At 34.0% G+C, this 15564-nt stretch overlaps 3 protein-coding genes across 4 annotated transcripts in view; all 3 read left to right on the top strand.

Annotated features, from left to right (window-relative positions):
* Positions 1-15564, top strand: part of LOC132759156 (alpha-(1,6)-fucosyltransferase-like) — a 53382-nt gene that overhangs the window by 17982 nt on the left and 19836 nt on the right. For both annotated transcript variants that reach the window (XR_009629674.1, XM_060750879.1), the window contains exons 2-3: positions 6941-7177; positions 12555-12694. Coding sequence is in view for 1 of the 2 variants with exons in the window: in XM_060750879.1 (XP_060606862.1) it covers positions 6984-7177; positions 12555-12694 (334 nt within the window). In the remaining variant the exon portion in view is untranslated. The remainder of the gene's footprint in view (positions 1-6940; positions 7178-12554; positions 12695-15564) is intronic.
* Positions 1636-2385, top strand: LOC132759165 (uncharacterized). The gene has a single exon (XM_060750888.1). It carries the CDS (start codon positions 1636-1638, stop codon positions 2383-2385), a length of 750 nt encoding a protein of 249 aa, XP_060606871.1.
* LOC132759164 (uncharacterized) lies at positions 2391-6961 on the top strand. Its single transcript, XM_060750886.1, has 4 exons — positions 2391-2650; positions 3594-4400; positions 4591-4708; positions 6941-6961. Exons 1-4 carry the CDS (start codon positions 2391-2393, stop codon positions 6959-6961), a joined length of 1206 nt encoding a protein of 401 aa, XP_060606869.1.

Here is a 15564-nt window from a genome sequence, read left to right as displayed (position 1 = left end):
TTTTCAATGTCAAATTCTAAAAAGTTAATGATGTCTGTAATATCTGCCTGAATACTATTTGTATAAATCAATATATAAAGCATGCAGAAGGTATGAAAACTATTTCTCCAGAAGAAGAAATTTATTAAGTTACCATTATCTTGTGACTGTAAATGAAAATTTGCAATGGACTTGGCTTTTAATTTGTGAGTGCCAATTATTAGCAAAAATTTTTTCAGTAACTAAAATAAAGTACTTAATTGAGGCAGGGAGCATTATGTGAGGCTGGTATGGCTTTAATACTAATTAATGACATTAATCGTTGAAAGTTTATGTAACAAGTTGACTCCACCAGTTATGACAATGTCTTTCCTTCCACCAATAATGACAATGCCTTTCCTTCCACCAGTTATGACAATGTCTAATCCTCCTCCAGTAATTAACATGGCATCCCCTAACCTGTTATCACAAGGTATCCCCCTACACCACTAATGACAATGCCTTTCCTTCCACCAGTTATGACAATGTCTTACCCTCCACCAGTAATGACAATGTCTTACCCCCCACCAGTAATGACAATGTCTTTCCTTCCACCAGTTTTGACAATGTCTTACCCCCCACCAGTAATGACAACGTTTTTCCATCCACCAGTAATGACAATGCCTTTCCTTCCACCAGTAATGACAATGTCTTACCCTCCACCAGTAATGACAATGTCTTACCCCCCACCAGTAATGACAATGTCTTTCCTTCCACCAGTTTTGACAATGTCTTACCCCCACCAGTAATGACAACGTTTTTCCATCCACCAGTTATGACAATGCCTTTCCTTCCACCAGTTATGACAATGTCTTTCCTTCCACCAGTTATGACAATGTCTTACCCCCCACCAGTAATGACAATGTCTTTCCTTACACCATTTATGACAATGTCTTTCCTTCCACCAGTAATGACAATGTCTTTCCTTCCACCATTTATGACAATGTCTTTCCTTCCACCAGTTATGACAATGTCCTTCCATCCTTCAGTTATGACAATGTCTTTCCTTCCACCAGTAATGACAATGTCTTTCCTTCCACCAGTTATGACAATGTCTTTACCCTCCACCAATTATGACAATGTCTTTCCCTCCACCAATTATGACAATGTCTTACCCTCCACCAGTAATGACAATGTCTTACCCTCCACCAGTTATGACAATGTCTTTCCTTCCACCAGTTTTGACAATGTCTTACCCTCCACCAGTAATGACAATGTCTTTACCCTCCACCAGTAATGACAATGTCTTACCCTCCACCAGTTATGACAATGTCTTACCCCCCACCAGTAATGACAACGTTTTTCCTTCCACCAGTAATGACAATGTCTTACCTTCCACCAGTAATGACAATGCCTTTCCTTCCACCAGTTATGACAATGTCTTACCCCCACCAGTAATGACAACGTTTTTCCATCCACCAGTTATGACAATGTCTTTCCTTCACCAGTTATGACAATGTCTTTCCTTCCACCAGTTATGACAATGTCTTACCCCCCACCAGTAATGACAACGTTTTTCCATCCACCAGTTATGACAATGCCTTTCCTTCCACCAGTTATGACAATGTCTTTCCTTCCACCAGTTATGACAATGTCTTACCCCCACCAGTAATGACAATGTCTTTCCTTCCACCATTTATGACAATGTCTTTCCTTCCACCAGTAATGACAATGTCTTACCTTCCACCAGTTATGACAATGTCTTACCCTCCACCACTAATGACAATGCCTTTCCTTCCACCAGTTATGACAATGTCTTACCCTCCACCAGTAATGACAATGTCTTACCCCCCACCAGTAATGACAATGTTTTTCCATCCACCATTTATGACAATGTCTTTCCTTCCACCAGTTTTGACAATGTCTTTCCTTCCACCAGTAATGACAATGTCCTTCCATCCTTCAGTTATGACAATGTCTTTCCTTCCACCAGTAATGACAATGTCTTACCCTCCACCACTAATGACAATGCCTTTCCTTCCACCAGTTATGACAATGTCTTACCCTCCACCAGTAATGACAATGTCTTACCCCCCACCAGTAATGACAATGTCTTACCCCCCACCAGTAATGACAATGTTTTTCCATCCACCATTTATGACAATGTCTTTCCTTCCACCAGTTTTGACAATGTCTTTCCTTCCACCAGTAATGACAATGTCCTTCCATCCTTCAGTTATGACAATGTCTTTCCATCCACCAGTAATGACAATGTCTTTCCTTCCACCAGTAATGACAATGTCTTTCCTTCCACCAGTTATGACAATGTTTTTCCATCCACCAGTTATGACAATGTTTTTCCTTCCACCAGTAATGACAATGTCTTTCCTTCCACCAGTAATGACAATGCCTTTCCTCCACCAGTAATGACAATGTCTTTCCATCCACCAGTTATGACAATGTTTTTCAATCCACCAGTTATGACAATGTCTTTCCTTCCACCAGTAATGACAATGTTTTTCCTTCCACCAGTTATGACAATGTCTTACCCTCCACCAGTAATGACAATGTTCTTCCATCCACCAGTTATGACAATGTCTTTCCTTCCACCAGTAATGGCAAAGTCTTTCCTTCCACCAGTAATGACAATGTCTTTCCTTCCACCAGTTATGACAATGTCTTACCCCCACCAGTAATTACAATGTTTTTCCATCCACCATTTATGACAATGTCTTTCCTTCCACCAGTTTTGACAATGTCTTTTCCTTCCACCAGTAATGACAATGTCTTTCCTTCCACCAGTTATAACAATGTCTTTCCTTCCACCAGTAATGACAATGTCTTTCCTTCCACCAGTAATGACAATGCCTTTCCTTCCACCAGTTATGACAATGTCTTACCCCCACCAGTAATGACAACGTTTTTCCATCCACCAGTTATGACAATGTCTTTCCTTCCTTCAGTTTTGACAATGTCTTTCCTTCCACCAGTAATGACAATGTCTTTCCTTCCACCAGTAATGACAACGTCTTACCCCCCACCAGTAATGACAATGTCCTTCCATCCTTCAGTTATGACAATGTCTTTCCTTCCACCAGTAATGACAATGTCTTTCCTTCCACCAGTAATGACAATGCCTTTCCTTCCACCAGTTATGACAATGTCTTACCCCCCACCAGTAATGACAACGTTTTTCCATCCACCAGTTATGACAATGTCTTTCCTTCCTTCAGTTATGACAATGTCTTTCCTTCCACCAGTAATGACAATGTCTTTCCTTCCACCAGTAATGACAAGTCTTACCCCCCACCAGTTATGACAATGTCCTTCCATCCTTCAGTTATGACAATGTCTTTCCTTCCACCAGTAATGACAATGTCTTTCCTTCCACCAGTAATGACAATGCCTTTCCTTCCACCAGTTATGACAATGTCTTACCCCCACCAGTAATGACAACGTTTTTCCATCCACCAGTTATGACAATGTCTTTCCTTCCTTCAGTTATGACAATGTCTTTCCTTCCACCAGTAATGACAATGTCTTTCCTTCCACCAGTTTTGAAATGCCTTTCCTTCCACCAGTTATGACAATGTCTTACCCCCCACCAGTAATGACAACGTTTTTCCATCCACCAGTTATGACAGTGTCTTTCCTTCCACCAGTTATGACAGTGCCTTTCCTTCCACCAGTAATGGCAATGTCTTTCCTACCACCAGTTATGACAATGTCTTACCCTCCACCAGTTATGACAATGTCTTACCCTCCACCAGTAATGACAATGCCTTTCCTTCCACCAGTAATGACAATGTCTTACCCCCACCAGTTATGACAATGTCTTACCCTCCACCAGTAATGACAATGTCTTACCCTCCACCAGTAATGACAATGTCTTACCCTCCACCAGTAATGACAATGTCTTTCCTTCAACCAGTTATGACAATGTCTTACCCTCCACCAGTAATGACAATGTCCTTCCATCCACCAGTTATGACAATGTCTTTCCTTCCACCAGTTTTGACAATGTCTTTCCTTCCACCAGGAATGACAATGTCTTTCCTTCCACCAGTAATTAACATGGTATCCCCCTCCAACAGTTATGACAAGGTATCACCCTACACCAGGAATGGCAATGTCATTCCTTCCACCAATTATAACAATGTCTTTCCCTCCACCAATTATGACAATGTCTTTCCCTCCACCAATTATGACAATGTCTTTCCCTCCACCAATTATGACAATGTCTTTCCCTCCACCAATTATGACAATGTCTTTCCCTCCACCAATTATGACAATGTCTTTCCCTCCACCAATTATGACAATGTCTTTCCTTTCACCATTTATGACAATGTCTTACCCCCACCAGTAATGACAATGCCTTTCCTTCCACCAGTAATGACAATGCCTTTCCTTTCACCAGTTATGACAATGTCTTACCCCCACCAGTAATGACAATGCCTTTCCCTCCACCAATTATGACAATGTCTTTCCCTCCACCAGTTATGACAATGCCTTTCCTTCCACCAGTAATGACAATGTCTTTCCTTTCACCAGTTATGACAATGTCTTACCCCCCACCAGTAATGACAATGTCTTTCCTTCCACCATTTATGACAATGTCTTACCCCCCACCAGTTATGACAATGTCTTTCCCTCCACCAATTATGACAATGTCCTTCCCTCCACCAGTTATGACAATGTCTTTCCTTCCACCAATTATGACAATGTCTTTCTCTCCACCAGTTTGGACATAGTATCCTCCACCAATGTCTCTCCTTCCAACAGCTATGAAAATGTCTAGGTCTCTCCCTCTACCAGTTATGACATGGTCTCCCCCTCAATCAGTTACGACGTTGTCTCTCAAACAGTTATGGCAATGTCTCTCTCTCTCCAGTAGCTATGACATGGTCTCCTCAACCAGCCTTGACAAGGTTTTTTCCTCCACAAGTTAAACAAATATTGCAGAATCAGTAAAACTTTAAAAAAAGAAGCTCAACCAGTATGTTTGTTAAATGAATCGTAAGAAAGGAAATAATTTTGTACATAAACAACACTTTTAGAAATAAGCGTAAACTTTGTCTGCAAGTAGAAGCAGACATATAAACGTTACTGAGAACAGACTAGACTGTTCAAATTGGTGCCTATTTGTGTCAATATAATGACCATGAACGGTTAGGTTCTTCATAGACATTGAGAAAATGTAATTGACAGCAAGTCAGTGTGATTATCTGGAATCTTGAGTAATGACTTTTTTATACAGTCACTAATGACCAGAAAACATTGGGTAACTTGTGTTTCTCGTTGACACATAACTTTTCTGCACATGGATATTAATCGGTTGTTTTGTTAGATGCTGATCTTATTTTTTGGTATATTTATTGTAAGCTGACTAAAAAATTTCTGTACTCGGATCTTAATTTTTTTTTGTGTGTCTGAAAATTTGTCATTTAACATTGTTATTTTAAGGCAAGATTTTGATTATTTAATTTCCTAATAAATTGTACAATTAGAAGTTATATTTTCTGTAACAGAAATTCAATCATGAAAGGGACTCCACTGAGGTTTAAAAGTCTAAAAATCATATCATTTGAATTTATTACATACATGTAAATGAGATGGGGCACTTTAAACATAAATATATGCAAAGATATAGTTAAGAAATATACTTTGAAATAAATTGAAAATCATATTTTTATGCTTTTCTTAGTCCGATTTGAGTGAAAAGCGTATAAACGCTTTTCATTTTGGGTCATTTTTATACAATTTGAATAATTATTCTGGAAAAACGAAGTGCGCGAATGATCTGAAATTTTGCACAAAGATTAGTGGTCTAAACCTACATCAAATTGTACATTTATCTGGAAAAAATATTTTTAGTCCCATCATGTCAGAAAACCTCAGTGGAGTCCCTTGAAGGCAAGTGAAATTTTTTTTTTCATAATCCATATATTAACTTTCATTACAGAAAATGCAGCTATTTAAAGAATTATTTTCTCAGTCTCATCTTTTGCAGCACATAAATTGAAATTCCAACTTCTGTGATTATAAGTTTCCTATTGAAAACTGGTATACAGTTATTGGTAAAGGAAATCACAATATGTGCAGTGTTTTCAGTAATATATTTAACGTATTTTCTGATTGAAATACCATATTAATTATACATAAGATAGTATATGTTTTTTTAAGGTTCAAAATTGTTATAAAATGCCGAAATATTAAGATGATGAAGATTAAGTTTAATTATTGGTAAAAAGGTAAGAACTTTATAAAAAATATGTCATAATTAACATCTAAAGTTTCAATTGCAAGTTATTTTATTATATACCGGTACTTGTATTTATAAATGAAATATTGAGAAATATTGATGAAATAAAACATGTATTTTCATTTTGCATATTTTCACTGTAAAAATGACACTTAAAATTTAGTCAATAAACAAAATTTAAAGGAAAGTCTTTCAAATTGTAATATCAAAAAAGAGAAAAATTCATTTTATTTTTCCAATAAATAAAGGATTTATTATGAAAATAGATATTTCATGAGTGGCGATATTCTATAATATAGACAATTGGTATGTTTCTTATTTTATCTACATGTTGTTTAAGTCTTGTTGTTATGGTGTTATGGTGTAACAAGATGAGGGATTGATGTTGTACAGTGTCGGGCTAGAGAATAATCACTGCAGCATTTGGTTAAATCCCCTGATAGAAATATTAGGTGATAAATAAAGTTGGTGTGCAATTGTACTCGTATGAATTCTCTTCACCAGGAAAAGAATTGGAAAAGACAAAGAAGAAGAAACTTTGTAGTTATTGTAATCACAAAGAAACTTTAAGTGAGAGTGTTTTGTGTTGTTAGTAGGGGAGAGACTTAGTGCAGGAATTAATTGCATTTTATTCCAACTCAGTGATAAGGAAAAAAAAAACATTGAAAGAAAATAAAAAATGAGAAAAAAATAATTAGTATGTTGTTTGTATAATTGCAGGTTTTTGAAGGAGGAATGTGAGAGATAAATTGATAAAACAGCAATGAAGTACTGGCAGTATGTGACGGGACTGCTCGTGTTGTGGTTGCTGGTCATCATATACATGAGTAATACTGTGTTCCCTAATGCCAGTGACACAAACTTCAATGCCGAGCGCCAGTTACAGCGTGCCATGGAGGAATTGCAGAAACTTCGCGATCAGAACATCGAACTTCACGCCCTCGCCTCAGAAATAAAGTATGTCATTTTGTTTTGTGTATATACAATAGAATGTTGTATTTAAAGCAGCATTTATTTCTAGTCAATGAACTAAAAAAAACTGCTAAATAATTCAATTTTACTTACTTAAGAGAAGACAATTTTGTATTTCTGGCATTTTTACTTGGCAATTTCGAGGAGAAATATAAAGGCCAAAGTTTACACATAAAATTAATGTAATATACTTCAAATGGGATGCAGTCAGACAGTGTATGTATGAAACAACAAGTTGATGGATGATAAATAGGGTAATCCATACCTTTTACATGATATCAACTTTGATAAAACTCAATTAATTTTGGAGAAAATAACAAATGGATCTGTCTAGTCTCCCTAATTATTGTAGCAGAGATGCTTTGGGCATCATAAAATCAGTCGAATAGTCCATATTGAATTTACTTTTATTTTAAATGATAACTCAGAAATGGTATTTCTAGTCTGACGCGTTAACCATTTCGTTCAAGACACCGCTAAGATATTTCATCTTAAAAATTAAAGGAATAAGAAAAGTACATAAGAAAAGTACATTAAATTACATATACAGACATGACTTTTTCACATACTGAATGTGGAGGTTACCCTATGATCTTGAAAAGATGTCATCTTTTTTTTCTTCCATTTAAGTCTGTTGGCATGCGGAATTTTAAAATTGATAGTTGGATTTGTCCTGCCTTTATACGCTTATATGCTGCAGTATATATATTATAATCAGCAAATATATATATTTTGTTGTGAGGGTGGGGGGACGGGTTTGGGTGAGCCAAGACCCCGGAAGTGTTCTAACAAGTAGTAGTTTTCTTTAAGTATTTCATGTTTGAAAGTTGTCATATACCACCTGTACTTTTATATTGCTGTGAAATCTGGGGATTTGGAAATTTAGACATTGTTGAAAGACTGCAACTTAAGTTTTTAAAACATATTTTATGTCTAAAATAAAATACTTCTAATATAATTGTGTATGGTGAAACTGGTATCAAACCGTTATCAATAGAAATTAAAGCAAGGATGATTTCATTTTAGGCAAAACTAATTGTAACAAATTACAAAAAGCTTTTACAACAAAAATATATGCAGTTGCATTGAGTAATTTTAAAAATAGTCACTCAAATTTCAATTTCAAATGGATAACTTGCATAAAAGATATTTTTTATAGAAAGTGGAATGGCTAATATTTGGATGAGTCATGAATTTCCCAACGTAATTGGCTGGTTAAATCAGTTAAACAAAAATTATCAGATATATTCATAAATCAGTGGTACTCGGGTCTAGAAAACACATCTAATTGCAAAAGTTATTGTATTTTTAAAAGAAAATTTGAAATTGAGAAAATACCTTAGTGAAACACCTTCCAAATATTTTAAATATATGATCAAATTCAGAACCAGAAATCATAAACTACCGTTCGGAACTGGAAATTGGCATAGGATCCCTTTAGAAAGAAAAAATGCACTCTCTGCACTCATAACAAAGTTGACGAATTTCATTTTCTATTAGAATGCCCAAATCTTTATACGGTTAGAAAAAAAATCTTTGCATGTTTATAAAAAAAATCTTAGAAAAATATTGAACAGAATTATTATATTAAACTTTGATAAATATTTTTGAAATAACTTGATAAATAATTTTGAAATAATTCATTTTATTTTGTATGAATGTTAAACTTTCTCCTGTCTATGTTAAAAGAATATTGTAAGATGTGTGAGTTACATACTATTAAAAAAAAAAATTAAAAAAAAATGTATATTCATGCATATTCTATAACTCTGTGTTGCAAAAGACATATTATACATTTGGTTATTTTGAAAAGGAAAGCGTGTGTTTTTATTGCACAGATTGTATTAAGACTATAATAAAGATTTTTTTTAAATGATATGTTATTCACAATTGTATGTGCATTTTTTTATACATTTACATTGATATTGTGACATGTTGACAGATTTAGAAAATAGATATAATTTGGATTTTTCCCTCAATTTTTTTTTTAAACAAGCAATGTACACAGGAAGTTTGTTACTATGTTTGACATGTTACGCAAATAACTTGTGTTGAATATGCAACTAGGTCTAAAAACTTGTATTTTTTCTGTTAAAAATGACTGTATAATTATACTTGTAATTTCATCAGAAAACTTACAAGTTTAAATAATAATAAAGCTGCTTATTAGGTCCTGTGCAGAATAAACTTTTATCTAGTGTTCTATTTTCAACACTTAACTACCAGTAATTCTTTGCTTACATACATAAAATATTATTATAAGGTGTAAAACAGAAAATGAAAAAAAAGTTATTTTCTAATTATAAACTAGATCTATATTCTGAAATATTCTGCCATTAAATAAAAGTTTAAATTTCTTAATATTAATTATACGATTCTGGTGAGTTTCTTTACATTTTCCTGATAATAAATCATCACCCCAAAGAATGTTTGTGGCCGTCTGAGCAAATTTGTGAAAGTTGTCTATGTAAGCACTCTTTCATATTGAATTTGTCATAAGTATGGTCCCCATTGTGAACAATGTTTGATCTCAATAACTCTTGTCAACATTTGAGTGACAGTTAAATTATTGTATTATCTAGTCTGCAATATTGCTGTGTATGGTTGCCATGGTTTTACAATAGCAGCAATTCAAGGGACCTGAATAGAAGTTGAATAATTTTCTCTTATATAACATGGCCTTTTGTTAGATTAAATGTAATAAAGAAATATTGCAATGTTCATTTCACACTTTCTTTGGTACGAAAATGTCATATCCAGTGCAAATATTGTTCTGTTTACCATCCTCATTGATTTGATGTAATGAATAATAGTAATACAAGATACATTAGGCTGTCATATGACCACCTGAAAAGTCAAGTTCACCTTGTCAATAAAAATCAGGTCAAGGTCACAGTGGAGGTCTCATTGAACAATTACAAGAGTTTGGAATAAGATATTACATGTATAACAAATTTAGTATAAAGCAAGCTTTTATAGAGACTTTGGTTGGGATTGTAATTAATATAAACACAGTTTAAAGGTCAAGTTCAAATTTTGCTTCTGACCACTTATTTTTCAAAAAGTCTTTGTTGCTGGTAGGGGTATTAATCACCTTTAGTGATAGCTCTTGTTTTTACATGATAATGTAATATTGGTGGTAAACTTGTTTTATTTTGGAGGGAATTTCCTGTCACTCAATGTATTAATTGTTTCTTTACCCCATTTTGCTTTTATTGAACAGAAACAAGAAAGAAGAAAGAAAAAAACAAACTCAACCATAATGCTTTCTTATAATCAAAGAAGTTGTATAAATTAAGCCACCAATCAGTTCACAAAATGCCTGATTCTTTGGTTCGGATACAGAATGTCATCTTAAATCTTTTCAGCATTTAGCCAAGCTTTGTTTATGGAGGCTTTAATTGAAACTCTCAGGAATCAAAGCTCTTTGATGTCATTTTTGATGGATTGCGTACAGAACTCTCTGCGGTTTAATATTTACAATAAACAAATTGTAAAAAGCTTTTTTTAGACAATAATTATGTGCAGCTAGAATAAGTTTTCAAACATGGAAATGTTTTTCAAGAATCATGTTATACAAGTAAGCCTGCTATTAGCAAATAAGTGGCCCATGAAAAAATAAAAAAATAAATTGCTGTAGGCTATGAAAAAGGGAACATAATGAAAATTCATGGATCATTTATTTATGTTTGAATTCCTTTTTGACTTAGCATACTGTTACTCACAGTTTAAAGAAAATATGTGGAGGACCACATTTAGGCAATGCTTAACTTGCCAAATTATGAAAAAATCTAAGTTTTGGGTTTGTAGTTTATGGATATAAGAATCATTAATTGTCAATCATTATGTGTGCTACTTTACTTTAAGCAAAGAAAAATTTTGTTATAATGTGTCTTTGATAGCAGTTGTCAGTCTACTTTATATACCAGGATTTAAAATGTTTGTGCCTAAAGTTATTTAATGATATAAAGTAAAGAAGTTTGTCTCCAGTTTGATTTTATCCATCATTGCATTAATATCTACACTGAAGTGCCGCTTTTCCCTGAGCAGCAAACATTTTTATGCAAATTCAGTCAATGATTTCACATTAATTCAGAAAGGAGGAAAGTGTTGACCATAAAAAAAGCCATTGTCTATATAAAAAAGTGTTGTCTTGATGTTTTCATCAAGTAGATAATTGCTGTTCAAAGGTTGTATTTATAGAGCTTTTGCGCCTTAGTGGTACAATTTGCAGATCAATATAGAAAATAGATATATTTATAATCTGTATACTAGTTAGTTATAGATAAAACAGCAGATGTAAGATATCTTCCTAGACTTGGATATCATTGATATCATCGATAATTAACACATGACTTCCTTGTTGTCTCAATGGAATATAACCATTACATATTTTCTTTATATTATTTCTCGAAAAGAAGATATCCCTTGAGAGTATGGAAATAAATAGGTGAAAATTACAGAGTCTGTTTATGTCAGAGATAAGGAAGTGTGCAACATTTCTGAATATGCCCTCTTAATTGCACAATGTTCAATCTTCAGCACTAAAAGTGTTTTAATTCAGAAAAAAATATCACAAACACTTTTATTGATTATCAAAATAATGTCATGAATCCAGTTTATTGCCAATGCAGGACGTCATTTTAAAAAATGGTTGTTGTGCAGTTTTCAAAATTTACAGTATCATTTGATAAAAAGAATCTTTTAGATTTTCATGTTTTATTATGCATGCCACTGAGGCTTGTTTAATAACTTTTTTCCTAGACTCACATTTGATTTTAGCCAATTCTTTCTGTATGAAATAATAACTTGATGCAAGATGTTATAATAAAGCTATAATTGTTGCTTTATTTGTAATTATGTGATGGTCAGAAAATAAATTTTTGACTTGAAAGTTTTTATGAAATTCTAAATTTTTAGGTATCGTGAATTGTGTCTTGTTTAAATCTGTTAATTATGCTGCCAAAAATGACTTGCCTATCCATATAACAGTAAAGAGTCAGTAAGACTCTACATCTGACAGACAGTCTTATTGTACTGAGTCACCTGCTTATTATAATTGTTAGTATTTTAGTTTTAAATTATGCCTTGAACAAACATTTAGAGATCCCTGAGCTTTAAACTTGGACAAGGATATAATATTTTTTAGAGACTCTAAGGATTTTCATTGGTCAGTGCACATTTTGTGCTGATTTCTGACCAATCATAATTCATATACCGGAGATCTGAATTTGAGCTTGGAAAATTATCTTTTTAACCTCAGACCCATGACCTTTGCGATACTATGTTTTGTCTGTGATAATTTTATTTTTTAAACATTACAATGTGATCATCTCTGAATTTGAATATTTTGATATTACAGAGATTTAAAGTTTGGACATGGGGTGAAGAGCACAGGTGCTGAGCTGGCAGAGCTGAAGAGTAAACTTGATAAAGCTACCATTGAACTGGAGATGTTACAAAGTAAAGGATACAAAAAGAGTGGCAACAGACTCAGAACTGGTATATTTAATATTGTAATACAATTATATTCTGTATTGTAATATATTCATGTGTATATTCATCAGGCTAGTTCTTGAACAAATTCAGGATCTTAAGTTTCTTGAAACACATTCAAGGAAATTAAACTGTGGTCTTTCTCTTGCAGGAAACTAGCCATGTGGTACTATAAATATTTTTTGTTCATACTTGAACTATCAGATAAGGAATTTGATTTGAGTATATGTTTAAAACTTCAGATTCTTTTTATACTTTAAGTTATCATATTGCTAAAATCCCATCTCAGTCCATTTCTTTCCTTTCAATTCCTCCTTTTGCATAAGTTTATCATGGTTTAGCCTGCTTGCGGCATCACCCATGCCACTAGTGCAGACTAAATCAGCCATCACATCCTTGCTGTTTGATCATGGTCTGCACTGTTCGCCTTCCAGTTAGTACATACTTTGAAATTTAGAAACTATAAATGGTTTTGTACAGACTGAAAGATGGAAAAGTCTATTTAAAGGTATGTAGAGGGTAAAAGTAAAAGACCAGTATTCTTTGTTTCAGATACCTATTGATAGTGCATGTTTCTTGTCTTTATTAAGTAATTATCATTGATATGTTATATTTTATCTTACTGAACAAGGCAAGCTGATAAAAAAACCTGAACATCTGTTGCTTCATGTTAACAAGTGCTAATAGGAAAATTATGGATATTTATATGCGATTATTTCATAAATCTACTTATATGTAAATGGGGATAGACTCCAACATTCCCTTATCACTTTTTAACGTCTTTATTGTAAAACTTTGCCTTAGCTTTTTATTGACAATGAAGTGGTGTTGTTTTTATATGTCAAAAAGTATCCTAAAATTGCAGATAGTTTTATGATAAAGTGATCGATGGTAGAATTATTTGATTAATGAAGTATGTTTAGTATCCATGGCGATTTTTTTTATCTATTTAACTATGATGCGGGCGGATCAGAATATATATACAAGCTGTTACTGATGAGGGTGACAGGTTTTTACTCTTTATAATTGCCATATCACCTCTCTAATCACACCTTATGTTGACATAAAATCTGTAGGAAAATATGTCTGTATTAACATGCTGTTTGTATATAGATTTTATAGAAATTTGATATTCTCAACCTTTAAGCAAAGACATTTTTGGCAGGGTTGCACAGGTGCAAACCCGGGTTATAGTATGGTGAATTTTGCGCGGCGGGTGGTCGGGGGAAAACTGTTTGTTATAGTTTTCTCAGCAACTTAACACAGCCTCTTGATATTTGGCACACAGCATCAACACATGGTCCCATACTGTGGGATTTTATTTCAGGTGTGCTGCTCATCCACGTCCTGTTTGCCGACTTAGTTAAATTTTCAACATTAATGGTCAATAGTAAGAAATTTTCGTAACAGTTTTCTCAACAACTACTTATCCAGCCTTTTGATATTTGGTATACAGCATCAACACATGGTCCCATACTGTGGGATTCGATTTCAGGTCTGTCGCTTATCCACTTCCTGTTTGCCGACTTAGTTAAATTTTCAACATTAATGGTCAATAGTAAGAAATTTTCGTTACAGTTTTCTCAGCAACTTCTTATCACAGCCTTTTGATATTTGGTATACAGCATTATCATGTGGTCCCATACCGTGGGATTTGATTTCAGATCTGTAGCTCATCCACTTCCTGTTTGCCGACTTAGTTAAATTTTGACATAATTAATGATCAATAGATAGTAGGAAATTTTCGTAACAGTTTTCTCAGCAACTACTTATCCCAGCCTCTTGATATTTGATATACAGCATCAACACATGGTCCCATACTGCGAGATTCGATTCAGGTTTGTCGCTCATCTACATGTACTTCCTGTTTGCCGACTTAGTTAAATTTTTAACATTAATGGTCAATGGTTGGAAATTTTTGTAACAGTTTTCTCAGCAACTACTTATCACAGCCTTTTGATATTTGGTATACAGCATCAACACATGGTCCCATACTGTGGGATTCGTTTTCAGGTCTGTCGCTTATCAACTTCCTGTTTGCCGACTTAGTTAAATTTTCAACATTAATGAACAATAGTAAGAAATTTTCGTTACAGTTTTCTCAGCAACTTCTTATCACAGCCTTTTGATATTTGGTATACAGCATTATCATATGGTCCCATACCGTGGGATTTGATTTCAGATCTGTAGCTCATCCACTTCCTGTTTGCCGACTTAGTTAAATTTTGACATAATTTATGATCAATAGATAGTAGGAAATTTTCGTAACAGTTTTCTCAGCAACTACTTACCACAGCCTCTTGATATGTGGTTCACAGCATTGACATGACTGTGGTCCCATATTGTGGGATTCCATTTCAGGTCTGATGCTCATTCTTTTCCGGTTTACCAACTAAGTTAAATTTTCAACATCAGTGGTCAGACAGTGGTAGAAAATTTAAGTAACGTCATCATAGCCTCATGATATTTTGTATACATATGCAACTTTTTGTTTGTTTGTTTGAAACTTCCCAAGAAAGTCTTTTATGAGGACAATCTATACAGCTAGCTTGTGCCAGAAATAATACATTAAGTGGTAACCAAGTCACATTAAGTGGTAACCAAGTCAGAAATAAAACATCAAGTGGTAACGAAGTCAGACATTATACATCAAGTGGTAACCAAGACAGAAATAATACATCAAGCGGTAACCAAGTCAGAAATAATGCATCAAGTGGTAGTAACCAAGTCAGAAATAATACATCAATTGGTAACCAAGTTCTTCCTGAACCACTGAAGCTTTCAGATATGACGTTACATCCAACAGTTACCTATAAAAGTAAATAAAATGATAAATTTAATTTGTTGATTGGGTAAATTGTAAAATTTTATTGCTT

Source organism: Ruditapes philippinarum, unplaced genomic scaffold (assembly GCF_026571515.1).
Source record: "Ruditapes philippinarum isolate M1 unplaced genomic scaffold, ASM2657151v2 ctg450_1_1_1_1, whole genome shotgun sequence".
NCBI classification, from domain to species: Eukaryota; Metazoa; Mollusca; class Bivalvia; order Venerida; family Veneridae; genus Ruditapes; species Ruditapes philippinarum.
Note: the sequence above shows the minus strand (reverse complement) of the source record. Positions and strands in the feature narration are given on the sequence as shown.

What these genes read in the sequence shown, in the direction of transcription:
- LOC132759165 (XM_060750888.1), top strand. Translation starts at nt 1,636, where the DNA reads ATGTCTTTCCTTCCACCATTTATGACAATGTCTTTCCTTCCACCAGTA.
- LOC132759164 (XM_060750886.1), top strand. Translation starts at nt 2,391, where the DNA reads ATGTCTTTCCATCCACCAGTTATGACAATGTTTTTCAATCCACCAGTT. An exon ending in ACAATGTCTTACCCCCACCA is followed by an intron (nt 2,651 to 3,593) that starts GTAATTACAATG and finishes TCCATCCACCAG; the next exon opens with TTATGACAGTGTCTTTCCTT. An exon ending in ACAATGTCTTACCCCCACCA is followed by an intron (nt 4,401 to 4,590) that starts GTAATGACAATG and finishes ACCCCCCACCAG; the next exon opens with TTATGACAATGTCTTTCCCT.